Genomic DNA, 27,815 nt, shown 5'->3' with positions numbered 1-27,815 from the left:
TACCTATTTTTTACTCAGTGTAGTTGGCTGCGAGGATTATATTATTTTCACTGGGGCTAAAAACAGCATTACACCCACACTACTACATGATGTCATGATGACAGTGATATTCGAAACTGTCAAATCGGAGCCTGACGGAAAATTGTCATCATCTCGGGATCGCTCGCATTCTCAAAATCTTTTCACTTAAAAATTATCAATTTACGTGCTATTCAAAGTATTATTGATTTCTCTATCGCGCATCAGGGCCGTGAATTGTGTGCTTTAACCGCGTGCCGATGAGTGCTAGTGAAAAATACCGAAGACTGAACAAACGTAAAATTTCCTGCTCTCGTGCTAGAGCAAGAGCTGATAAGGAATCTGATCGTGATTATTTATCCGAAATTTTCGAGGGTGAAAGCAACTCGCTTTAGTGTAGGAGGAAAATGACGTTAGATGCTAGCGTTTTACCGTCGGAGCTGGTGACGGCCGCTCAACCATTAGTCGGATTGTCCGGGCTAGATGTGCAACGAAACACTATCCATAAAACAATCTGGGATGCGTTCAATAATGGCAAGAGGCCCGAAAGGTATGCATGGAATTGGTGAAAAGTTCCCAATAATACGTTTGTTTTTGTTTTCAGTGAATCTATTCAGTATAAATTGCTTCCTGCCAGCTATGAGTTCCCTGTGTCCAAACCGAAACATCAGTCATACGAGTGGTACCATCCGAAAGGTATTCTGAAACGGAACTGGATGCTAAAGCATCTGCACGTTCTGCCGGCGGTAGTAGTGCTTTTCCAAGATCTTGAATGGAGCGACCCACAGTGGGGCGAAAAGCAGCTTCAATGCGCGTCTATTATTCAGTCACTGAAAAATTCTCTCCAAGGGCGAAATACTCGATTGGCTGTTGTATTGCTGCAAAAGGGAATGACGGTGCCTCAGGGGGAGGATATGTTAGCTTCTGAACGAGCCGCTCATCTAACTAGCACCTGCGATATCAATGCAAAAATGCTCTTTGTGCTTCCCCACAACGACCATTTGATGGGTCACATACTGCGGCTACATTCAGCCTTTCTGGAACTTGCTCAGTCCTACTACACTCAGATGATGAAGCAAATCAGACTGCACCGTGAACAGCTGACTGATTCGCATCAGATACTCAAAATCCGCCATCAGTTTAAGCTCGGATTCGTCTCCGAACTCAAGCTGGATCAGTCGAACGCCTTGCGACATTACCGCCAAACGTACGCCAATCTGGATGAGATCAGGATTGTAGACACCAACTGTCTCGAAATTAAAACCGTTGCCGGTTTCGTCAACTATAAAATTTGTCGCCTGTTTTTCAAGCTTAACGCTCCGAAGGATTCGATTTCGCATTTCAAGAATCATATCAGCAAATATAGGAGTCGGGCCGGATTCAAGGAGCTCCTGTTTGAACACTATGCCTGGCTGAGCGTGCAGTACAGTGCCTTCGGCGAGCTGTTTTGCGATGCGGTTAAGAATGGGTTAGCGCCACTGCAAACTCAACATCCGGGGATTTACTTCCATAAGGCGGCGGAATACATTGGCAAACGAAAGGAGACATTTTTGCAGTGTTCGGCATTGGCACCAGCGAGCGAGGGATCGTCCGGCGTGGCGGGACAGGTGAGTTATGAATTTATCTGTATTACTGACGAGTGGTTAGGAACGATCGTACCTATCAACGATACAAAGCTAGCAATTGATAGCCGTGTTTGTGAGTTATCAAATGGGCGCTATATTACTAGATGTCCTTTTTTCCGTAATGGCAGTATTTATTGTACTCCTTAGTTCCCTTTTTAGATAATTTAGTACAACAACAGAACATTTTATTTTAATTTTTTTCCTTTTTGCTCATAATACCGAAAGGAAACAAAAGACAGGGTTTTAAAACCATGGCGGACAATGATAGCCAACTGAAGCTTTTTAATAGCATTAGTAGGGCCGATATTAGGCTTTAAAATTTGACATTTGTGCGCTGGTGCTTTACATTAGCATTACAGTCGGGATTCGCTGGTTGGACATTTTTTAACTGGACCGCTTTTTAGTTGGACCTCCGCTAGTTGGACCATTGTCCAACTAAAAAGCATCTGCATGTCAAAATCTCATGTCAAATTTACTTTGACAATCAATCTGACAATTATTAGAGATGTGAATAGATGCAACTACACTACTAACGTCTCCTTTGGAGAGTTTTTGACATCTGTCAGTCAGTCCAACTAACGAATCAAATTCGTTAGTTGGACAGAGGTGTGGCCCAACCAGCGAATCACGACTGTAGCAGCACTATATCAGTATTTAGGGCTTCACGGCTCTTTAAGACCGCTCTATATGTGGATCTAAAGCATATATTAGGCTACGTTATAATGCTTATTGGTTACTTGGGTTGTGTGGTCTACTCTTAAACTCCGGAACAGGAAGACGGATCAACTAAAAATTCAATTGCAGCTTATGGGAGTGTTGTACCGTTCATTTGAAACTAAGTTTGTGCAATTTGGCTTATCCAAATTGAGAAAAGTGAGTTTAGAAAACACATTCACACACATATACACACATACAGACATTTGCTGATCTCGACTGTGATGCATTTTTAAAAATCAGCGAAATGAAATACATTTCTTTCCATCAGAATAGAAATTCGTAATGTATCATGTATTTTGTATCATGCGCTGCGTGTAAGACGTCAAAACCATACAAAAAACTAGCTCTACATTCAACAAAATGCCGAACAAAGTGGATCAGCGTCGGGCGTTTGTTAACACTCGGAATACCAAGAGGGTAAAAAGTTACGCGGACTACCAAGGGGGTCAAAAAATGGGAACGCTTGTTTTGACCGGTCATATCTCAGCTGTCATTAAATCGATTTTAAATCTGTCTACACCACTGGAAAGGTATAACTTTCGTTAATACGTCGCATTAAAAAATAGAAGAATAGAGCTGTCTACAGTAAGCTTTAGCAAAAAGATTAAAACAAAGTCAGCGAAAAAAAAATGGGAACGCTTCTTTGACTTGCCATATCTTAGCTGTTTGTTCACCGATTTCAAATTTTACTTCACCATTGGATAGGTATATCTTTTACAAAAACGGTGATCACGAATAATTGTAAACAAATTTGCATGTCCGAAGCAATTGTCAAACCAGTACTTTTTGTTCAAATAATCGTATCTCGGCCGTTTGTCAATCAATTTCAATTTTCCTTACACCTATGAAATGCTTAGAGCTTGTAGATTTATAATGTTTGGAATAGCTAGTAGATTTTCAAAAAATACTATACTTTTTGAGGTTACAGCGGCATGATTTTTACAATGCACCTGTTTATATTTTTTGCGCCCGATTTAGTTTTAGGGTTTGAAATGTAACATGTTTACTTAATAGTTCTACATATTACATATGGATATTATTATATCCAAATGTTCGTATAACCCTGGATAAACGCAATATTGTATGTAAACTACATACTAATAGTGTCTAATTGGAAAAAAATCAGTATATACGAAGTTCAGAATTTTTAAAATATTCGTCACATAACTTTTTTTTTCGAGAGTTGTCCTACTGGAGCTGTAGAGCTAGGTTCTCGGAAGGGCTCCCCGTCAGAATCACATACTACAATTTGCAGACGAGACAGGCGCTGTCGCCCACTAAAACACTGCATTAGGCCGTGATTCTGAATGTGATATTCATAGTACGGTTCAGGTGTGTGCGGGCGTAGGGACTCGCGATCGCGTATATCATCGCAAAGAGCTCGAACATTTGTAGTTAACGTGTTCGATCGTGTGTGCGTTTGTATGTCGCGTGCGCTAACGTGTATGTAACTTCGCGTGTATAAATTTTATTTTATAACCATGTGCCTTTCACATATTCGCGTGTGTTCTTGGTTAATCGCGCGTGAGTCTAATACTTTATTTTTTGATGCTAAATGGGTGTGAGATCTTCCATATCACTAGAATGCACGGTGATGTCACCATGGAACGTGTTGTCTAGTGGATAGGTGCTTTATTTTTTTTTTTGGTCCTGCTGAATGCATGGACCTAAGTTATTGGGATAGAGAGTAATGGTTTCCGGACGTGACCGATTCATGAGCGCGCGAAACGGACGTTTGTAGGTTTGTGTTTGAGACAGCGTTTGAAACTTCGTGAGTGCTAAAACGTTCTCCTTATTACCGGGGTGTTATTAAGTTTGCGCGATCGCGAACGTAGGTGTGCGTTGTTGATCGCGAAGGGCTTAAGCGTTCGTACGTTAACGTGTTTATCACGTGTGCTCGCGTTCATGTGACTTCGCGTGTACAAGACTGGATTTTGTAACCGTGTGGCATTTCCTATATACGTGTGCGTTCTTGGATGGTTACGCGAACCTTCATTCTGATAGTTAGCTTTTGGTGTACAAATCACATTCTGACAGAGAGTAAGTCACCCCTTATCACTAGAGTCCTCGGTCATGTCGCCATGTAACGTGGTGTCCAGTGGATATGAGAGCTTTCTTTTTTTAATTGATCCAATTGAAGGCATGGACCTAGTATGCTGATATCAAGGATAAAAACATCCAGAAGTGACCGATTCATGATCGTGCGAGTGCGGGAGTTTTTAGGTTCACGTTTGAGACCGCGTTTGAAAATTTATAGGAGCTGAGACATTCACTTTACCACTGGGATGCCATCATGTTTACTAGATCGCGGGTGTATATGCCGGGGATGATCGCGAAGGGCTTAAGCATTTGTATATTAACTTCGCGTGTATAAGTTCGATTTTATAATGACGTAGTGTGTATTTTTGTTTGATCGCGCGCGGACCGTGAATCTGAAGCTTAATTTTTAGTGTATGGTACAGATGGTAGTCCGTTTCCCCATATCACTTCAGTTCCAGGTCATGTCACCATGGAACGTGTTGTTTAGTGAATATGAGGGTCACTTTTTTGATTGGTTCAACTGAAGGCATTAGTCCAGACTGGTAAAACTTTCAGACGTGACCGTTTCATGATCACGAGAGTGATGGGTTAATGTTTGAGACCACGTTTGGAAGTTTAAAGATGCCACGTTTACATTTGCAATTGCATGGTCGCGTTTGTGGCCAGGTTTGTGTTATCGCGAAGGCCACGAGCGTTTGTACCTATATGAGTATAGATAGCGTATAGTAGAGATATACTAATAAAAGGAATCATAACATGCCGAATAAAGAAAAAAGATGCAAAGAGCTTGACTAGAAGTGTATAAATTGAACAATACTATTTTGGTATACATAAATAATGGAAAATCAAACTAATAGATGTACTAAAGAAACAGACTAATGAAGCAGAATAGAAAAACATATGTAACATGCAACTCTCGTCAAACTCGTCTAAATGCAGCAAATGTTGTATATTTATCATTAACGACAATTGCATGCTGTTAGACTTTCATCATGCTATGCTGGCCGGGAATGGATGACTCGCGTGCGTCGGTAAATTTATTTTACCCTAATTTATCCAACCCGATTTTTTTCCGAATGAATAGAACCAAATGCTCAGATTGATCACCAGAAGTATTAGCCACTACTCTATCATATACGTCAGTTCTGCATCCATTCCCTGACCCAACTGTCACAAATACTCAGACGAATACACACATAGATAGACATACGACTAGCACATAACAGTTGTACACTAGTACGAAAAACTACGGTTATCACAAAGTTACAACTAATAGTTTTCTACTTATTCTACTGTATTGAATTAATTAAATTATTAAATTAATTTAATTGGTATATGCACGATGACGAAGTCGACCGACAAATGGACACACAATGACTCCCTCCGTGAGCCCCGTCCACGTATACCATTGCAAACACGGCACACAGCAAAAGTCAATCTATGTCGATCCGCAAGTCGGCCACGACACCGCGCATAGACCAGTGGTTTAGCGTTGGTATGCGCAGGTGCAGAGTATGAAGCAACATATAACATAAAAAAGGCGCATAAGCCCTCTCGGTCTCCTCGATGCACCACTATCGAGGCGTAATGCAATACCCATCTTAAAGCAATTGATGCTTGATGATGTTTGCAATACCGTCAAACCCCTAAACCTTGGGGAGGGAATATTCGTCACATAACTTTAAGTTTTAAACGATGACCGATATTATTTTGTATACCAATCGCTTGTAATTGATGACCGCTACAATTTTTGAAAGGACAAATTCTTATATTGTCTCAAAAAATAGACAAAAGTACGTAGAACTACAGAAATTTAATTTAGTTGGTAAATATCGTCAAATTCAAAGGGATGGCCTATGCCTTTTTATATAGCAAACGATTGTAATTGATTTCGTCTACAATATCGAAAAGAATTTTTTTTATATTCTCCCAAAAAATAAACAAAAATTATAGAACTACAGAAATACAGATTTCCGCGATATTTGCCAACTTTTTCTTTTTTGAGAAAATATAAAAATTATTCTTTCAGAAATTGAATTAGGTCATTAGGGCTATATATAGTTTTTCGTTCCATTCGATAAATTTTAGGTCCAATATACATAAAATAACATTATTTCAAAAAAAAATCCTTATAATACGTAAAAACGATTTCTTTGTTTTTTAAAATAAATCTTATGTAAACTTAGCAACCACACATAGGAAAACTGCGGTTGTTTACATCTGGCCTATCAAGACAACACCCAAACTGAAAAAAGCTATATGCATTGGATAGTGTTTATGTCAAATAAAAATAACCCTGCGGGAAAACCGGAAAAACATGTATGCATTTTTTTTCTGACAGGGCATCATTTGTCGTGAAATTCGATATGTCAAATGCTTCTGATAGTGTCAAATCCAGACTGTCAACATATTTCTTTATTTTAAGTTTAAATTTTGTTTTCACGTTTCCTGAGTTGGAGAAAACATTGCTGCAATCACGAAAATGAGCTTTATCGATGTATGTAATAAAAAAAGATTTTTTTTCTCATTTAATGACCCAATTGGAAGTTATTTGGCAACTAAATGAAATTTCTGTACAATATATAAGAATTTGTTCCTTCCGAAATTGTAGCCGTCATCAATTACAACCGATTGGTATATAAAAAACCAACTTAGTCCACCTAGCAGTGAGATGAGATTTTTATTCCACATATCACTGTTGTATCATTCATTAGTTCGCAAAACTCGTTCATTATTTTACAGTTTCTAGTCCTGAACGAATAGAACCTCGAATAAAGTGAATAAAATATAGAAAATCGATAAAACGAACAAAGAAAAACAAATAAAGCAAAAAATTAAAAACAAAAGGTTTTCAAATTAATTACATGAGCACAGACTAACAGACATAACACTATGAGGGAATTCCCTCAAAAAACATCGATCCGACAATTTTCCCAGAACACTAGCTCCACCTTTTATTCACAGTCCCAAACACTCATTTACTGGTGGGTTACCCCTCAGGTTTGCGAACAATTTTTCACTAGTGGTCTATCCCCCATATGCTTGTTCATATGTCAGTGGCGCCATAATTTCAAATGTGACCACAGTCCCAACTACAAATATATTTAAAATGACCGTTAAAGCGGGCGAAGCTTTGTTTTTGAGTGTTATGTCTGTTAGTCTGTGACATGAGTACAACATAAATCAAATTAAAAAAAGCATAAATCAAATTAGATTAGCTCATTAAATGAAAAATTAGGCAATATTTAAACACAATTTTAAATACTATGTTGCGTTTCGGCTTCGCCTCATCAGAAACCGACACTAACACATTGTCGGAATAGATTAGCGCCGGCTTGACGCAAATCCCGCTCGAACGGGACATCACGTTTGATCAGTCGTTTGATTGAAACACATAGTGTGTTTTAGTTTTAAGGGATTTGCGTCAAGCCGGCGCTAATCTATTCCGACAATGTGTTAGTGTCGGTTTCTGATGAGGCGAAGCCGAAACGCAACATAGTATGAAATAAGGATTTGTGCCCTCCTGTACAAAGACTGGTTTTTACCAACAAATTTTCACCCTAGTGAGAAATTTTGGTTTTTACCAAATTTTCCTCCTTAGGGTGAAATATAGCACAATTATAAAATTAATTGAATAAATTAAATTGACTCAAACTAACCAATTAAATGAAATAAATAAGTGGAATGACTGATCATAAAATAAACAAAATTAAAGAAATGAACAAATTTGTTGAAACTATTGAAAGGCCAACAAATGAATTTGTAGATAATTTCAAGCAACAGTATTGATAAAATCAAACCTGAATCTTGTTTGTCACTATATCAAACGGGAAAATTGTTAATTTAAACCAAAATTTGATTATTCTTACTGATTTTTTTTGTGCGTGTATGTGTGAAACCCCATTGCAAATTATCATATAGTTTCACTTCACACATAATAAAAATGTGTGCTTTTTTACCAGTGTAAGCAATCCATTTGTTTGACAATTCAGCGGTGGGTAGTGTTTAGAAAAACTCTAGAAAGAGAACTGCGGAGACTCCATTTTGGATCGATTGGATTAGGCAATCCATGAGACGTTTCTAATCAGCTGATTATTTCTTGTTTACTTATTCTGACGTTACTCCGAGGGGTGCGACGTCCGACAATATCGTTGACTCGATCCAACATCAAACGAATCGGACTAACAAAGTTATTTGTCGGACGAGTTTTTCTGTTCGCAGGAGTAGACTTGTTGACAGAACCCACCGCTGAATTGTCAAACAAACGTCTAATGGATTGCCTAATTCGCGTTAAGCTGTCAAAAAACGAATCCAATCGAACATTGCCTATCCTTATAACATTGGACGTGTTGCCATACAATGCCGGGGCATACGTTGCCAAAAAATCTGTTTTTCTCTCCGCAGTTCTCTTACTAGAGTTTTTCTAGTAGTGATGTCTGATTTTTGCAAATAATCGATTATCCATTAATCGAAATTTTTTGGGAGCTTGATTAATTTATTCAATTAATCGACCAAGATAATCGATTAAAATCAATAATCGATTACTTTGTAAATCTTAGTTTGCCAACCAAAAAAAAGGTCATTGGATACATTTTGAAAAATTTGGAGAAGTCTTGTCATATTCTTGCTCTGCGACTTTCATTTTCAACGCTCAACCTTCATTAATTATGCTCTCGATTAATTGATAGAAGCTACTCGATTTGCTCGATTATATCGAAAGCTTGTAATCGATTATTGATTTTTCGATTATTTTAGAAATTAATCAATTAGCGGAATCAATTTGCGTTAATCGGTGGTTCTGTCAACAAGTCTTACTCCTGGGAACAGAAAAACTCGTCCGACAAACAACTTTCGTTAGTCCGATTCGTTTGATGTTGGATCAAATCAACGATATTGGACGTCGCACCCCCCGGAGGAAACGTCAGAATATATAAACAAGAAATAATCAGCTGATCACTGATCAGAATCGTCTCATGAGGTTTGTTCCAGTACCAGGAGAAACTAGAAGTACTCCGGAGCAAACAGGGAGAAAATCGTTCCTGTACTATCTTCTTCTCTTTTTTCTTCTTCTGGTGGCAAACCGGAGTGAAAAGGGCCCCTTACACGAGGCGTTAGTAATGTCATTAGTGAGCAGTAATGTCACTTTTAGTGATCGTGTAAGGTGAGTAATGACGGAATTTCCATACAATTTTAGTAATGTCATTACTTAGTAATGACACTTTTATTTAGGGGCCCTAAAAGGGCCCCGTACACGAGGCGTTAGTAATGTCATTACTGAGCAGTAATGTCACTTTTAATGAACGTGTAAGGCGAGTAATGATGGAAAAATTTTTGCTCCGGAGCAACAGGGCGTAACTTCCATGTACTGGAACAAACCTATAAGGGACCCTTACACGCGCAATAAAAGTGTCATTACTAAGTAGTGTCATTACTGGAATTGTATGGGAATTCCATCATTACTCGACTTACACGTTCATTAAAAGTGACATTACTGCTCAGTAATGACATTACTAACGCCTCGTGTACGGGGCCCTATAGGGCCCTTACACGCGCAATAAAAGTGTCATTACTAAGTAGTGTCATTACTAGAATTGTATGGGAATTCCGTCATTACTCACCTTACACGATCATTAAAAGTGACATTACTGCTCAGTAATGACATTACTAGCGCCTCGTGTAAGGGGCCCTTATGGATTGCATAATATTACATCAGTAGGGCCCCTTACACGAGGCGCTAGTAATGTCATTACTGAGCAGTAATGTCACTTTTAATGATCGTGTAAGGTGAGTAATGACGGAATTCCCATACAATTCTAGTAATGACACTACTTAGACTATCAGCACCGGTGCGTAACCAAAGGCGTGTGTATTTTGATTACGCTAAACGATAATATTTAGACACCCGTTTTCGCACCGGTCGTTGGTAAATAGGTTGCCAAAATAATAATCTGTTTTTACACCGGTAGTTGTTATTATAGTTACGTTACATTTTTTTTGCAATCATGCAATAAAATAATCGTTTTTTAATGATATGGACTTTATTCAGTGAAAAAAATATTGCTAGAAAGAAAACACATTTATTTATTGATTTTAATAAAACCATTTCAGTAACAAACATCGTTCTCTTTTCTAAAAATATTTTATTGCAATGATTGTAAAATTATTCAAACTGGAAATGTTTATTGAGATTAAAAGTTAATTATTGTTTCAAAGAAAAAAATGCTCATACCATTAATTTTTCTGTTTGAAGCAATAAACATTGTATTATTGAATTGAATAAGACATTTTTTTGTTCCAATATTCTAAAATTCTCTATGTGATAAAAATTCTAAGAAATGTTATGGGTTCGGAACGGACAACGAATTCTAATAACTAATGTTTACCCAGAAGTTATTGTCTGAAGCACATACTACGGCCGCTCTGAATAAGGAGTGTAATGAAAAGGATCTCATGCTAGATATTACAAACAAACTTGCGGAGAAGGAACCTTTACGACCATTCAACGATTGTTTTGCGGAAACAGTTTATACGATCAGTTTCGAATACGCTTTCGTTTTTATGTTTTTCGAAGCCTTTGAAGAGGAGCTAATACTATATTGAAAAACCAGAGAAAGTTGGGTTTTACCAAATTATACGGAAGCCATCTGACGTACGTCCTTCAGACGCTGCAGTCAAATATATTTGGATGGGAGAAAAATTGCGCGTTAATGTATGTGAGAATACTGCCATACCCCAGGTAATAGACGTTTACACTGATGTTTACATAAATTTTGTAGCTCAAATGTCCATCAGCTGTGGTCATATTGTAGACAGCATAGCCGGGTAAACATATCTGGGTTTTAAGCTAGGGGCAGATCACTCTAAGAATGTATAACAAATTTGCATCAAATTAGAAAAAATGCATTTAATTTCCATTTTTGCATCAGCTTGGCACTCCCTCGCAGAAAAGTTTGTTTAACAAACGTCCTACGCTGATCCACTTTGTTCGACGTTAAATGTAGGGCTAGTTTTTGTGTAGGGTTTTGACGTCTTACACGCAACGCAAACCACATTGCATGCAACGCAAAAACATTGCACGCAACGCAAAATACATTATGAATTTCTATTTTGATGGAAATAAATGCATTTAATTTCGCTGATTTTTAAAAATGCATCGCAAGTGATCTGCCCCTAGGTTTTAAGTATATTCAAAGGCAATTTTGAATCGCAGAATAGTGGGCTTATTCATGGATACTTGGTACGCTGGACTGTAACCATTCGAAATGAAAACATTACTGTACAACTTGGGCAGAACAGTATACAGTAAAACAAAAATAATTAAGTGATAGTATTTTATGCGTGGCTTCAATAATAATATTAACTTGCGTAAAATGCGTTGTTTTCCTAGGTTGATACACGGAGCACGTCGTTATAGTAATCATATCTCATCTAACTAACCTAGAACTAGAATCAGGAATCAGTAGCGACTGGTTCAAATAGCACGTTCCCCATGTTGATCGGAGATTTGTGCTTAAAAGACAATTATCAAAATTCACATTGAGAGGAAGTTCTAAACCAATATTCACCAAACACATCTAGTGCTCGTGAACAAAAGGAGTATCGTCAACTCTTTCGTGACTGCTGTGAATTGCGCTGAACCAACAATAGTTTCTCCGGAATTTCCCCTCAATGTGGATTTTGACCCATACCAAAAGTAATTTTACTTTTGCTATTAATAAATGACATCCAATTCAGATTGTATGTGTAAAACACATAACTATAATTTTTAAGCAAACAACAATTAGTGTCTGTGGTATTATAGAGTCCCGTACAGAGGAATGCGCAACGCTGCCTAAAATGATGCCATCTTCTTTGTTTCTGGCACCCACAATTTTTGCTGTAACTTTGAGTGACTTCAACCGAGTTACACAATAAATTAATATGGAGTGAATTGAAAACCCACTGTTTCGTGGCTTATAGCACTTTATTCTTGATACTATTCCATGTAATTTATTTTACATTGTTACAAAAAAGCATAATAAACTGAATACAGTGTCTTGTTTCGACGATTGAAATATTTCGCCATGATATTAACTAACTAATACATTACTTGCATGTTCTCCGAAAGAAGAATATCTGTTTACTTTGCACGATAGGTAGCCATCTGACTGTTCGATAGGTAGATTTGGGTTCACTCTGTGCGAGCCTTTATAACATAAACAAGGCCTTAGGCAACAAGTAGCCGCTAGCCGGCGCTACTATCGGCCAATAGGCTTCCAGTAATCGATACATGAACTTTGCGTGCACCTATGGGTAAAGTAAAGTTCAATCGGAAATTCTGGTTGGTTCTAATTCGTATTCGTAATTCGTATTCCGGCTGATTTCCCGAAAAAGCTTAATTGTGTAGTATCCCGATCAGAAGCACATAACAGAAATACTTCAAAACTATATCTCGGATTGTTACTTGTTATAAATTTCTGTTATTTTAACTACTAACGAGACCTAATTTGTAACGCAATATGTTACAAAAATTGTGTTCTGTTATAATCTTGTTATTTCATTCTGATCGGGATTCCGGCGCCAATAACACAACTAATTCTAATTACAATCGGTTGTATCGCTGGAGCTGAAATACTAACTACAACTACATCTACTTCAAGAAATAAACATTGAGTGCGTACCTTGGAGCAAATTGGTACACACGAATTTGTGGCAAGTTAAAACAGATATATATTAACTGAATTCAACATTTTGTCGTCGATACGGTAATTCCAAAGATAGAATCAAATAATGAGTTATTGCTCAAAAAATATAAATTTGATTCCAATTTATCAGTATGGCAAATGACATAACACGGAATCTTGCTTTCAAACAACGGTCCTGCGGGGTAGTGCCAAATTCCTAGCGTCAGCGATAAGAATTTTTTCATAATTCGAAGTAGCGTACTGTGTCTCCAACTTTTAACTCAAACAATTTGAAATTCTATTAGGTCTTCGCCTGTCAAATGCATTAGCATCGATGCGATGAGCTGAAGCAACTATAATGTAATGTAATGTTCAGATGTGCCCTTTTGAATATCATCGATGTATTTCCCAAATCAGTCTTCGAATTGTTATATTTGTTTGTCTGTGCTTAGAACGAGCCAAAGCATCATCAGGTGTTTGCCATGGCCTAAAACGGGTTTTAATCATAGGTAGGTTAAACAGTGGAACGTTCGAAAATTTTTGAACGTGACGTTCGCTGCTTACCAAATTGGTCATCAAATTCACATCCATGTATCCACAGTTTGCATAAAATTCAATATCAATTCTTCAAAAGGGCTAATGAGATTTTTGTAAACAAACTTATTTCGCTCATTATTCCGCTGTCGAGTTGAATTTCATGAAAGATACACATGAATCAACAACTTTACCCTTGGTAGAATCAATTTCAAATGTCTTCTGTGTTGAAATTATAACAAATTAAGAGAAATCAGCAAAACAAAAGTTTGTTTACAAATCTTATTAGCCCTATTCAAATGTTGATATGGAATTGTCGGAGTAAGTCAAAAAGTGGCTATCCTAGAATTATAGGACATTTCCACATTGTTCGACGCGGAATACTTCTAGTAAATTTATAATAAACGTCTTGAAACAAGCAATTTCATTGTCCAACAATAAATTATAAAGTTAATTAACATTTCGTGTTACTGTTTCTAAGATCAATATTAGAAATGTTAAAATGTATTAAAAATATCATTTTTATAAGTTAAGTACAACCACCCAACCCCGTCTACTCCCGCCCTCCCCTTATTTACAGACTAAGTGAATTGAATTCCAAGTGCATTCACGTTCATGCATTTCACTATACTGCCTATGATCGCAAGTCAGTCCCATGAAGATAGGAAATCCCATAGAAAACGGGGCAAATAAGCGATCTTGGGTAGTATACAGTCGTGATTCGCTGGTTGGGCCACAGCCTTGTCCAACTAACGAATTTGATTCGCTAGTTGGACCGACTGACAAATGTCAAAAACTCTCCAAAGGAGATGTTGGCAGTTTAAATGCATCTGTTCTTATCTCTAAGTATTGTCAGATTGATTGTCAAAGTAAATTTGGCACGAGATTTTGACGTTCAGATGCTTTTTAGTTGGACAATGGTCCAACTAGCGGAGGTCCAACTAAAAAGCGGTCCAGTTAAAAAATGTCCAACCAGCGAATCACGACTGTACACCACAACACAATATTATCCCTCGAAAATATGATGAACCACCGGATGAAATGAGATGGTGATGATGTAACAGGTGTGATCTGTGTCATGCCATGCGTACCTATTAGCAATTAAATCCAGCGTTTTTGAACTAAGCGCTGCAGAGTGTGTGATAAACCGTTATCGTTGTGATCTTCTTTTTACTACTGGTCCTGAATTAAAAACTTTGCGCGAGAAAAATACACGCATTTTCTTTCTTCTCGAATCTTAGTTTCCAGAGTGCCCATAATCATCACCATTTGTTCGCAGCGATTTTCGATTTTCGTTGGACACTATCATTAGCTTTCGTATTGGCCTCCATATATAAAAATTTTCGGGCTTTTACAAGCTTCAAAGCCAATGAAATTCCACTTCTTGCTAGCATCCCATCAATCGGATCCTGGGACACATCATGCCCAGCTTGACATAATGCTACATCTTCCAGTTCAATCCAAGCTGCTTAGATACACTAATTTTTACTTCCACGCAGAAAACATACAGCATAATAAAAACTGTGGGTAATTGAATACAAACAAATACTGTTCATTGTATCAAACGACAAAATAATTGGTGTGAATCGAAGTTTGAAAGTATATTTTCATTAAAGTTACAATAAACTTTTAATTTTAATAATTGTTTTAATTTCTGTAAACTTTAAAAAAATGTTATTGAATTCAATCAAATAATTTATTGTCTCACAACCGATAGTTTTATTTATTGAGCTCAATCCATAATTTTATTTAAAATAAAAATCTGTCACGAGTCGAAACAAAATTCACGCAGAACACTTCTGCATAACATTTATCGCCAGATCCTATTTTTTATATTTTCCTTTGTTTTGCCTCCTTGCTGCGAATAGCAACGTTGGCGTCGGTTGGAAGAAGTTACCAAATATAGACACTCGCTGTAAACCGAAACGATAAGTTTCCATTTCCCAACCTGTTTACCAACCGCCGGTGCGGTGTCGTGTTATGATGACGGTTAGTAAATTGCTTATACCCACGCCCGGTGCTGATAGTCTAGTAATGACACTTTTATTGCGCGTGTAAGGGCCCCTTATTCGGTATACCACCACAATCGTTGGCGCTGTGGCCAGAGGAGTACTACCGTCAAAAGTTTGGCGATCTGCCGCCGTATACGCTGGAACTCGTTTCAGCAACATTATTGCCTCCAGTTGGTTTCCACCACTTACGTTGGCACTAACTGCGTATGATGCATATAACCTAGGGTCATGGGCCTATGACTTGTACACTGAGAAGTAGCTTCGGTCATGGAGACACGTGATTTTTAAAGCTAACAGTTAAGACAATGTATGCATTGCTGATAGTTTTTCAACTGAATTGAAAAAAGGACATTTTTTTTTTGCACAATAAAGGATTATATAGGGTTACTGTGCCCTAATTCATCTTAGCACCTCTATTCATCCCACCCATTTGAACACATTAGTTAGAGCAGTGTCTGCTATCTCTATTCAACGCATTAGCACAAATGGTGGGATGAATAAGGGTGCATTGTACTCGACTTTTCGCTTCGCTCTAGTGCGAGTATTTTACATTTTCCAAGCCTGATTTTTTATTGATCTGCTTCTTAAGAACGAAGCAAAGATGTTGATACCTATTTAAGCGCAATTCAATCAGTGTAAGCTGAGTTATCAGCGAAATAGTGTGACATCGTGACTAATGAGATGAATAGGGGCACGTCTACCCTATCTGATATTTGTATTTAAAGATTTATTTGGGTGACACCCGCGAAATTTACGGGCCCTATTCTCACAGCAACGTCATCTAGTGACTAGAGGAAAGTTTTCTAGTCACTCAGTAACGTGGCTGAGAATAGGGTCCTCCTATGTGTTGGGTGTATTGACGAATGAGTTGAGCAACTCGTCGCCGGAGTTATAAGCAAACCTGTGATCCTCTCGTTTGCCCGGTTTACTCAAACATAGTGGCTATAGCTAGTTAAAAGCCGACTGAGTGGCAGCGAAGTCGGACAGTGCACTAGAAAGCGATGTGTCAACCGAACACTAATGTGACACATCGCTTTCTGGCCCACTCTCCGGCTTTTAACTAGCTATAGCCCCTATTTTTGAGTAAACCAAGCAAACGAGAGGGTCACAGGTTCGCCGCTGTTCTGAGTGTTATTAAGCACAACATATTTTTTTTCAGTTTGCCAAACTTTGGTTAATAATTTTACATTCCCGCTCTCGGATTCGGTTTATTTAGGTTAAAATACACTGTTTTGGCAAAGTCTGTAAATTAGACAATTACCATTAGGATGTGATATGCGAGCAACCTGCTTACTGCAAATCAAAGCAAGCCTGTGCCAATTCAATTGCAACAACTGATTCCGAAACTGATTAAGTTAGAATCGGTGGGTTGCATTTGAGCTATAGAGTTTACTCAGGATTCCGAACCGGTTTCGGAATGGGTATGACTAGGCAACTCTAATAGCGTTTTCGTTTTTTCTTGGTGCTACACCGGTGTAGTGCAAAGAAAGAGATAGACTGATTACACCCAAGTTTGAATGAGTGTAGCACCGATTAGACCGGTGTAGTGCACTGTCAAAAACGAAAATGCCATAATTTTCAGGTTCAGCTCCGTTTCTCGCCATAGGTCTGATTTTTAGAAAAAAGTTAAAAATCCCGCTAAATTTCTTTTCTGAACCAATGGGCGCGGAATTCTGGAGTTAGGAAAGAGCTTGCTATCCCCTCGGTTGACCCATATCCGTCCACTCCACTGCATACAACTGCATTGCTAGGCTCAAGATAGTATCAAAAATGTTTTCCACAGTTCTAATACGATAAATAAGTCCACATTTATGATAATTCTATTTTTTTTGTTTCAATGCTTTCAAAATGTAAAACAGAAATTGGCACCGTCAAGCTAACCTACCAAACCGTATCAAATGGACGAGTAAAAAGGGCTGGGAAGTTTCAAGACGAATACAATATGCAAATCTTATGGTTTAACATGTTTTGGGATATCAAATTTCATATGGTTTGTCACAGCGAGTTATTAATTGGTAACTCTATTTTCCAGCACTCATCGGCAAACTTCAACTCCGCGCTGTACAGCGACTTTTTCGGAATTCGAGGTACGAAAACCGGCGAACCGGTTTCGGAGCAGCAAATTATTTGCTTAGTACAAGAATTGGAAAAATCCTACAGTCACTCGGCGACCATCATAACGCTGCTAGGTCAGGCAATGGCTCAGTACAAGGTGTACAAGTGTCTACGCTTCCGTAAGAAACTCGCCATCGATATGGCCGAAGAGTATCTGAAGTGTGGCGATTACTCGAAAGCCCTCACACTTTACTCATTGATGTTGTCCGATTATCGGGTGGACAAATGGTATACGATATTCGCCGAGGTTCTGCTGAAAACACTCCGATCAGCCTATCTTTCCGCTTCGGTTCCGGATTTTGTTGCATGCAGCATTGAAGCTCTGTCGCCGCGAATCACGATGGACAAAGCAGATCGTATTTTAATCCTAGAAAATCTCTGGAATGTCTTCCACAATGTATCACCAGTATCCAGAAGTCAAATCGCGCCGGAATTGTCAGCCAGTTGGAATACGGCACTTACCAGTTTCAATGCGCCCATCAAGCTTGACCTCGACCGGTTGAACGATCTGCTAGAATGCAAGATCAGTTTCGAGAAGCGACAGATAAGAAACGATGAGAAACTACAGCTGCAGTTGTACATTCGGTCCATTGTAGAAGTTCCTTTGAAGTTGAAAAATTTCTCCGTTTTGTTAACGGATTTGAAATCCAGCTCGGTACGGGTGCCTGCTACTCAGTACTGTGAGTACGTTCCAATTCAAAACGCGCAGAAACCATCCCTCAAACCGATCGAGGAATTTATACTGGAACCGCAAAAGTGCTACCAGATCATGTTCGTTGGAGAGCGTTACCAGTTTATGGAGAATGTAGACGTGCAAATTTTCCGACTGGAAGTACAGATGGGTTCGGATCGAACGTATGCCATTCTATCACAGCGGGAAAAGTTGAATTTCCAGGGTGTGTTCAAAAACTATAATCCCCATCGAGACTGCATGGAACAGATTGCGGTCATCAGCTCGTGTTATATCATTCCAACGTGAGTATGGTGTAATAAACATGCGAATTTATCATTTTTATCCTTTTTTTATTAAGTAGATTTCACCTGGGATCGCAGACCAAACAGAACAGTCAACCGATGTTGACGAACGAGTTTTATAAAGTCACTACGAAAATCATGAACAATTCGGATCTCTGTCTGCAAAACATAGGAGTTAGTATTAGTGTTCCTCAAGCGTTACGAAATAGTGGTAATATGCTCGTATATTCGTGGATTCACATAAGCTCATGTATCTCTTCTGTACAGTATTCCTAACAACCGATCTAAGTCATCCTCTGCAAAAAATCACCTCCCACGTACAGATCGACATCGGCGAACTGCAGATGCAATCATCTACGGCCATTTCCTACTACGCAACCAGTCTCGTGGAGGGCAACATCGAGCTGCGTCAACGGCTGTTCTACCAAACGGAGAACCTATACCAAACGAAAGCGGTCGCGGTTGATTCTCCCTCAACACCGAATAGCGAGAAGGAAGATCTGGCAAAACTACTGGCCAGCGATCGCGGTGGACTAAAGTACAGCACGAATCATAATATTAAAATTGAATACCTAAACGAGGACCAAGTCCGGAAAATCAAGGAGGACACCGTTGTGTTGCCGTGCGTAGAAGAAATCAAGCTTATTGGACGTATCTATTCGTTGAACCGAGAACCGCTGGTTAAGGCCTATAAAAGTGAAGATTTCATCCTAAGAGTCAACATGGAAGTTAACGCTCCGGACGGAGTGGACATTCTTGAGACGCTCTTCATAAGTGTGAGTATTCATTCGTCGTAGATTCGCAATAGACAAATACTGTTACGCCTTCGTGTTACAGGATCACAATATCGTAGAAAAGCCTTACAAGGGTCAACAACGGATTGCTGGTACTAAGTTGTGCCAAAGCACACGCTTCGAGGACCTACGAATACTGAATCCCACCCACTGCAGCCGGGATTGGCTGACACAGAGCGACTATCTTAACAACGACGTCCGGCTAACGTTTAGCCGGGGCCGTTCACCGGATCATGGCGTCAGTGGTTGTAGTTCGATGCCCCCTGCCAGACTCCAATCGGATGACCAATTCAATCGAAGCCTGCTGGCCAAGCTTCCTACCAACGCAACCATTATCGGTAGCACCAACGCTAATTTATCGAATCAGTTGAACCTTCCACTAACCGCTGCTTCGTCCAATCTTTCTACCAACAATGCTGCTCCTGCGGGATCGTCGTCACCGTTGCCTCCTACTCAAACTCAATCAGGGTTAATGACTTCATCGACTGGGAGTGCGGACGATTTTAAGGTAAGACCTTTGCCGGCGACCACCCCCGGTGATGATCAGCAGCAGCAGCGGGATGATTTCACCAAAAGTTTTTCGCGAGCGAAAAATATCTACAACCAAGCAATAGATTGTGTTCAGCTGACTAACAACGAACGAAACGGGTTCATCAATGCTGAGCTCAGCTCACTTAATGGTGTGACTGGTAGGGCACGAAGTTTGGAACCTGGCGGAACTGATACGGCAAGTGGAAGCACAAACGAACGTGCGCTTATTTTCGGAGTCTACTGTATTCGATGGTGCCGCAGTTGCTCGCCTAGTGTGATCAACGAGTCAAAATTTGTGATCAACGGTATTGGTATGTCTAACGATAACATTTATGACGATTGATTGATAAGTAATCTATTGCTTCATCCATTTATTTCAACAGAAGTGATAGACCCGTCCCTCAATCTGTACTGCTATCTGGAAGAAAAGATGTATGTCCGTGTTCCCATGACTCTGCGGATAACGCTGAAGAATCCTACGCGGAAGATTCTCCATCTGCAAGCCGTACTAAACAGTTCCGATAGTTTTATGTTCTCCGGACATCGGCAGGTTAGTTGTTGTAATTGATGTTCTCTCATTCCCATGTGATTGTGTGGAACTTTAAGAATTTTTGGTTGAACAACATTATCTGAGCGGAAGATCCCTCTCGCAGGTTGATGGGATTGGCGGTATTGTAAACATCATCAAACCACAATAGATTCAATAGAGTTATCTAAATATAAGGACCTTCGCTCTTTTTAGCTTCTGTTTGCACCAAGTTATACTACTAGAGGTTAATTAGTTCTCATGTTAATAATCCACCAATCATTATGACTACTCAAGATTTGATTTATATAAGAATCCCGCTTCAAGATGTTGATTACAATACGCCTCGATAGTGGTGTATCGAGGAAGCCGGGAGGGCTGATGTGAGCTTTTTTCTGCTCTATACCTTTCTTTTATTTACCAGCTCACAACCAATAACAAATAGATAATTGAGAAAGGATGTGCTATGTGTGGTGGTTGAATATTAGTATTGTTTGAAGTAATAATGTATATTTTTCATGTGATGATTTATAATTTAAGCTGTATCTTGTACCTGTCTAATCTATTACGTCTCTCATCTATTGTCTTTAATTTTTTCTTTTCGAGTCATATACTGCCATTCTACACCCGTCTTCAGCTGGGTCAGCAAAGATGGTGATAGTGAACGTATTAACACTCACACATTCTCAAACGCGGTCTCAAGCGTAACCCTACAAAAATGTCATCGCACGCGCCAAAAATCTAAAAATTAGCCTTTCGTTATGCATCGTTTTGTGAAGGTTGAGTATACCAGATGCAAGTGGTACCAAATTCATCACGTTCAGTAAAACTCAAAAATTCGTTTTAGATTACAGAATTGATAAAATTGGTTTAATGATCTATACTTATCAATCAAATTCTGTTTGAAAAATTGTCTTTGCGTTTAAACTAAAATGGGAGACTTATTACTACTGCAAATAGCAAATACAAGTACTAGTTACACAAAACACTTGCTGGCAACCTAAGAGCGGCGTTTAGTAAGCAGTTTAGTAGTGGTGCGGCGTGTACGTTTCGGTGAATATCTCAATATCAGACTCACGGTTCGCGCGACCATTCAAGAACACACGCAAATAAAATCACGTCAGCATACAAACGTTAGAGCCCCTCACGATAATCCAAGCGACCTACGCACACGAACTCGCAAACATTATAACACCCCGGGTATAATGTAAATGTCTCAGCACTCAGAAGTTACAAACGCGATCTCAAGCGTCAACCTACAAACTCTCTCGCTCGCGAGATCATGAATCGGGCACGTCCGGAAGTTTCTATCCTCGGTACCGACAGTCTAGGTCCATGTTAATTAATAAAAAAAGAAACAATAAAAAATACAATTGAAAAATTGTAAAAAATAACGCCCATATCCACTAGACAAAACGTTCCATGGCGACATGACCGGGAACTCTAGTGATATGGGGTAACTCACTCCCTGTCAGAATGTGATCCGTGCATCGAAAACTAAATATCAGAATGACGGTCCGCATGGCCATCCAAGAACACACGCGAATATGTGAATGGCCGCAAGGTTACAAAATCGAATTTATACACATAAAGTCACATACACGCGAGCATATGTGACAAACACGTCGTTTGCCGTTTTAGTACTTACGAAGTTACAAACTCGAACTCGCGAACGCTCGCGATCATGAATCGGTCACCTCCGGAAATCTGTACCCTTCATTCTAGTCATTTCGATCCATACATTCAGTTGGACCAATAAAAAAATAAAGCTCATATCCACTAGACCAAACGTTCTACGGCGACATGACTGGGAACACTAGTGATATGGAAGAACCCACTTGCTTCTAGAATCTGAACCTATCCCAGTTAGCGAGCATATCACAAAAGCTAACTAACCATGTTCTCGTATCATGGTCGTTGAACCATGTTGAGTGGCCAGTGCATATATAACTATCCATTCAAGTCACTAATACATCCTTCTCTGTATCATGTGAAATAAAATATTGTGTCTCTTTTGATGTAGAACTAGGTTGCATGGAGATGGAGAATTGTTAACAAAGCACATTTTTACATGTTCTTCAATGTAAATTCATGTGAATTGTGACGCTGCTTTATGTGCATCTTACGAGATGTATATATTTTTAAGTGTGTACCATTTTTATGAGATTTTTCAGTTCAAAATACATATATGAAAACGGTTCGACCTTTTTCCAAAGGCATGCCTAGTTCTAATGATATCTCGAAAGAACGCTCAATTTCGTATCCAGGGATTAAAATTCCGCATCAAATCATAAAAATCAGTCGAAAAATGTCGGAGTTATTCAAATTTTCTCACATTAGGAATTCTCGCTGCACTTTCGAAATAACCGCTGTGCACTAATTCATAGTAGCAATAGGTTCAAATGTCGAAAGCCATTTAGCCGAATGCCGTTTAACCGAATGTAATTTGGCAGAATGGGACATTTAACCGGATGCCGTTTGACCGAATACTGCCGAAACGGCCGCTTGGTGGAAAGCTTTCAGGCCGAAATGACTTTTTAACCAAAAGAGTCATTTGGCCGAAAGGGTAATTTGACCGAAAGGGTAATTTGACCGAAAGGGTAATTTGACCGAAAGGGTAATTTGACCGAAAGGGTAATTTGACCGAAAGGGTAATTTGACCGAAAGGGTAATTTGACCGAAAGGGTAATTTGACCGAAAGGGTAATTTGACCGAAAGGGTAATTTGGCCGAAAGGGTAATTTGGCCGAAAGGGTAATTTGACCGAAAGGGTAATATGGCCGAAAGGGTAATTTGGCCGAAAGGGTAATTTGGCCGAAAGGGTAATTTGGCCGAAAGGGTAATTTGGCCGAAAGGGTAATTTGGCCGAAAGGGTAATTTGGCCGAAAGGGTAATTTGACCGAAAGGGTAATTTGGCCGAAAGGGTAATTTGGCCGAAAGGGTAATTTGGCCGAAAGGGTAATTTGGCCGAAAGGGTAATTTGGCCGAAAGGGTAATTTGGCCGAAAGGGTAATTTGGCCGAAAGGGTAATTTGGCCGAAAGGGTAATTTGGCCGAAAGGGTAATATGGCCGAAAGGGTAATTTGGCCGAAAGGGTAATTTGGCCGAAAGGGTAATTTGGCCGAAAGGGTAATTTGGCCGAAAGGGTAATTTGGCCGAAAGGGTAATTTGGCCGAAAGGGTAATTTGACCGAAAGGGTAATTTGGCCGAAAGGGTAATTTGGCCGAAAGGGTAATTTGGCCGAAAGGGTAATTTGGCCGAAAGGGTAATTTGGCCGAAAGGGTAATTTGGCCGAAAGGGTAATTTGGCCGAAAGGGTAATTTGGCCGAAAGGGTAATTTGGCCGAAAGGGTAATTTGGCCGAAAGGGTAATTTGGCCGAAAGGGTAATTTGGCCGAAAGGGTAATTTGGCCGAAAGGGTAATTTGGCCGAAAGGGTAATTTGGCCGAAAGGGTAATTTGGCCGAAAGGGTAATTTGGCCGAAGGGTAATTTGGCCGAAGGGTAATTTGGCCGAAAGGGTAATTTGGCCGAAAGGGCAATTTGGCCGAAAGGGTAATTTGACCGAAAGGGTAATTTGACCGAAAGAGTAATTTGACCGAAAGAGTAATTTGACCGAAAGGGTAATTTGACCGAAAGGGTAATTTGACCGAAAGGGTAATTTGACCGAAAGGGTAATTTGACCGAAAGGGTAATTTGACCGAAAGGGTAATTTGACCGAAAGGGTAATTTGACCGAAAGGGTAATTTGACCGAAAGGGTAATTTGACCGAAAGGGTAATTTGACCGAAAGGGTAATTTGACCGAAAGGGTAATTTGACCAAAAGGGTAATTTGACCGAAAGGGTAATTTGACTGAAAGGGTAATTTGACCGAAAGGGTAATTTGACCGAAAGAGTAATTTGACCGAAAGGGTAATTTGGCTGAAAGGGTAATTTGACCAAAAGGGTAATTTGGCCGAAAGGGTAATTTGGCTGAAAGGGTATTTTGGATGATAGGGTAATTTGGACGATAGAGTAATTTGACCGAAAGGGTAATTTGATCGAAAGGGTAATTTGACCGAAAGGGTAATTTGACCGAAAGGGTAATTTGACCGAAAGGGTAATTTGACCGAAAGGGTAATTTGACCGAAAGGGTAATTTGACCGAAAGGGTAATTTGACCGAAAGGGTAATTTGACCGAAAGGGTAATTTGACCGAAAGGGTAATTTGACCGAAAGGATAATTTGTCCGAAAGGGTAATTTAACCGAAGGGGTAATTTGACCGAAAGGGTAATTTGGCCGAAACGGTAATTTGGCCGAAAGGGTAATTTGACCAAAAGGTAATTTGGCCGAAAGGGTAATTTGGCTGAAAGGGTAATTTGTCCGAAAGGGTATTTTGGATGATAGGGTAATTTGGCCGATACGGTAATTTGGCCAATATGGTAATTTGGCCGAAAGGGTCATTTGGCCGACAGTGTCATTTGGCCAATTGTCATTTGACCGATAGGGTCAATCCGAACTACTCGCACACCAAGTTGGTGATATTGTGGAATGTGGTGAGATCAATGTCACCAACGTAGTAAAAGTGTACGGAAAACATTAGGAAGACTGAATTTGGGAGAAATCCAAAGCATAAACAACGAAATCCACGAAATCCACGCATAAACAACGAAAGAAGTGGCCAGTTGTTTCAAGCGGAACCCTAACCTCTCCGTCCGAGATGTCGCAAGTAACCTAGGAGTGTCGTCCACAACTGTGCATCAAGCTAGAAAACGAGCCGGACTATTTATAAGAAGGTGGTGACTCCAAATCGTAATGATAAGCAAAACAAGTCGGCTAGAATGTGGACGGCATCAGACTTTTTGTCCGAGTGGATAGTAAGATAATGATTAGTTCAGTCTATCTTCTGATTTCGCACAAAGCAGAAGCAAAAAAATCGCTATGCTATAGCAGGCTATAGGCACCAATGAATCAAGCCAGCTTTTGTTCTATACCAGTGCACAAAAAAAATTGTATCGTTACCCCCGGCTGCGAGGTGAAATGAGTTTGCCAAATGAAACAAAAGTGCCCGTGATACGGGATAACAGGATTTCGATCGACTTTAATTAAACTCGTGTTAGACCCACAGTTCAGGAAGTGGAACAGTTATTTATGGTTAAAATGGAGCTGAATCCCGCTGAAGTTACGTACATTCAACTGCATCACGTTAAAAACTGTGTTTTGATCACGTTTAGAAGCTTAGCACAGGCAGAGAACTTCATTGCAAAGAACAACATGCAATACGAGGTCGATTTTAATAAAACCAAAATCAAAAACCCCGTGCATATGGAAAACGACATGGTGGACGTGCGTATCCATAATTTGGCCCCGCGCCCTAGGGAAGATTACATCAAACGAATCATGTCGCAATATGGAGAAGTAGTATCTATTACGAATGACACTTGGAGAAATTTTTTCACCGGCATTCTCAACGGCGTTCGTATTGTGAGGATGCGAGTGACTAAACCAATACCTTCTTACATGACTATCGAATGCAAATCTCCAAAGGATGGAGTGATCTATAAGCAAACAACGCTAATCACATAACCTGGGCAGACACCAACATACCAATTCTGTAACCATACAGCCCATTACGGAAAACATGCGCCGAAGCAACTAGTCAAAACTCATCTACTACAGCCAACTCTAGCAAGCAGCCACCGACACCTTCAGATAAACCCAATCCAACGACTAGCATCACCAATAAAAAAGCAAATACCGATGAAGACGGATTTACAACAGCGACCCGTAAGAACAAGGAACAAATAAGAACCTCTGATCGTGAACAGCAAGAAAGCAGTACCGATGATGTCATGGACGGGAACGAGAACGCGAGAGAAGGCAGACTGAATGACCCCCAAGCGGTTTCACCACCAAGGAAAAGAATCTCAACACGCAGCAGCAAGCTGCGTCAACAAGATCTGGAAGACCGACATTCTTAGCATTTCATTTTTTTTATTTTTACTTATTGTAAAAAAATTGAAAGACCCACGGCTCAGTTGTGCTAACGCATTGAGCTGTTTCAAATAAATCTTTAGATTAAAAAAAAAGTTTTACCTCTGTACTAGGGAAGGGAAGAACGAATTTTGTGACAATTTGTGACATACAGTCAAGTTAGGGCAATTTTGACCATGTTGATATGGCAGATTGCATGGCGTACGTAAACAGGCTGAGAGAATTAGTTTCCACAATTTAGATATTATTATAAATACAATAATAACTAACAGCAGATAATCGTAATGCTACTCCTAACAAGCCTGCCATCGAGTATATGCCATGGTAAAAAGTTAAGCATTAATTGCACTCGTTTTCTTTTCAGTTAAACGTGACGATATTCGCCTTTTCCACGTACGACCTGCTGTTTAATCTCTATCCGCTGAAGGCAGGTTGGCAACCCCTACCCGAGCTGCAGCTCGAGTATGTTAACTACGGAAACGTGTCCAATAGTCAACCGGGAGTACCGTCTGGTAAAGTGAGCCCGATGACACTAGGGCCCAGTTCCGGTGATTCCAGTAATACTCAACCCGGCGAAGCGGGCGAATTGGCCGATAATCTGGAAGCTCAGCGGAAGACCGAACTTGACTCGCTGGTCAAACGATGGATGCCTAAGATGGTGTTCATTCATGTGAGTAGTTTACGGTTGTAATTATTTAGAAGTTTCCGTTCCAAATGTTGCTATTCTTTCTTTTTAAGCCTCCGACACGCAACTGATAAAAACAACTTAGCCTGCAGTTACAGAGCCTTAACTATTTTTATTATCTACGAGATTCGTCAAAAGAGAACCTATTTGGTCCTTCATCTTTGTAATACTTCCGTTTTATTGGTTGAACAAATTCCATTGCATAAACAAAACAAAAACATGAACCCAAATATGCTAGTGAGTTATATGATTATCAAATTTAGGTGTTTCAACTGTCGAAACATGTTGATTCCAATGAATGAAAGCAATTGGACTGTGCAGTAGCAATGAGTTTTAAAACAATTAAACTGTGTTATATGTATATATTCTTGTAATAGTCTTAGGTAATAGTCACAATGTCCTTATAACAATGGATGATCGGTTGGGTATATGTTTGGGATAGCCGTATGTAGACACTTTTCCGATTTAGATAAGCAAATTGAGAGCGGTGTACAACTACGGACTAACAGAAAGTTGGCAATGATAATTAAGTGTTGGAGAATGGGGAAGAGTTTTGCGTGTTTGCTAGAACAAAACACACTAGTTACAATATTATTTATTGATTTAAATTGA

At 39.5% G+C, this 27,815-nt stretch overlaps 1 protein-coding gene across 2 annotated transcripts; it reads left to right on the top strand.

The window, feature by feature from the left end:
* Nucleotides 1-119: 119 nt before the first annotated feature.
* LOC131688991 (trafficking protein particle complex subunit 11) lies at nt 120-27,815 on the top strand. 2 transcript variants are annotated; one of them, XM_058973704.1, is made up of 10 exons: nt 120-568; nt 623-1,625; nt 17,642-18,699; nt 18,759-18,910; nt 18,967-19,475; nt 19,537-19,831; nt 19,961-20,335; nt 20,408-20,574; nt 26,883-27,188; nt 27,257-27,815. In XM_058973704.1, the coding sequence occupies exons 1-10, from the start codon at nt 426-428 to the stop codon at nt 27,272-27,274; spliced, it is 4,026 nt and encodes a 1,341-aa protein (XP_058829687.1). In that variant the 5' UTR covers nt 120-425; the 3' UTR covers nt 27,275-27,815. The 2 variants fall into 2 exon arrangements, with proteins under 2 accessions (XP_058829687.1, XP_058829686.1); XM_058973703.1 differs by having other exon boundaries at nt 19,537-20,335.

The sequence above is a fragment of the Topomyia yanbarensis genome, chromosome 3 (assembly GCF_030247195.1).
Source record: "Topomyia yanbarensis strain Yona2022 chromosome 3, ASM3024719v1, whole genome shotgun sequence".
NCBI classification, from domain to species: domain Eukaryota; kingdom Metazoa; phylum Arthropoda; class Insecta; order Diptera; family Culicidae; genus Topomyia; species Topomyia yanbarensis.
This window is presented reverse-complemented; position numbering and strand designations above follow the sequence as displayed.

What these genes read in the sequence shown, in the direction of transcription:
- LOC131688991 (XM_058973703.1), top strand. Translation starts at nt 426, where the DNA reads ATGACGTTAGATGCTAGCGTTTTACCGTCGGAGCTGGTGACGGCCGCT. An exon ending in ATTTGTGATCAACGGTATTG is followed by an intron (nt 20,336 to 20,407) that starts GTATGTCTAACG and finishes TTATTTCAACAG; the next exon opens with AAGTGATAGACCCGTCCCTC. An exon ending in TGTTCTCCGGACATCGGCAG is followed by an intron (nt 20,575 to 26,882) that starts GTTAGTTGTTGT and finishes TTTTCTTTTCAG; the next exon opens with TTAAACGTGACGATATTCGC.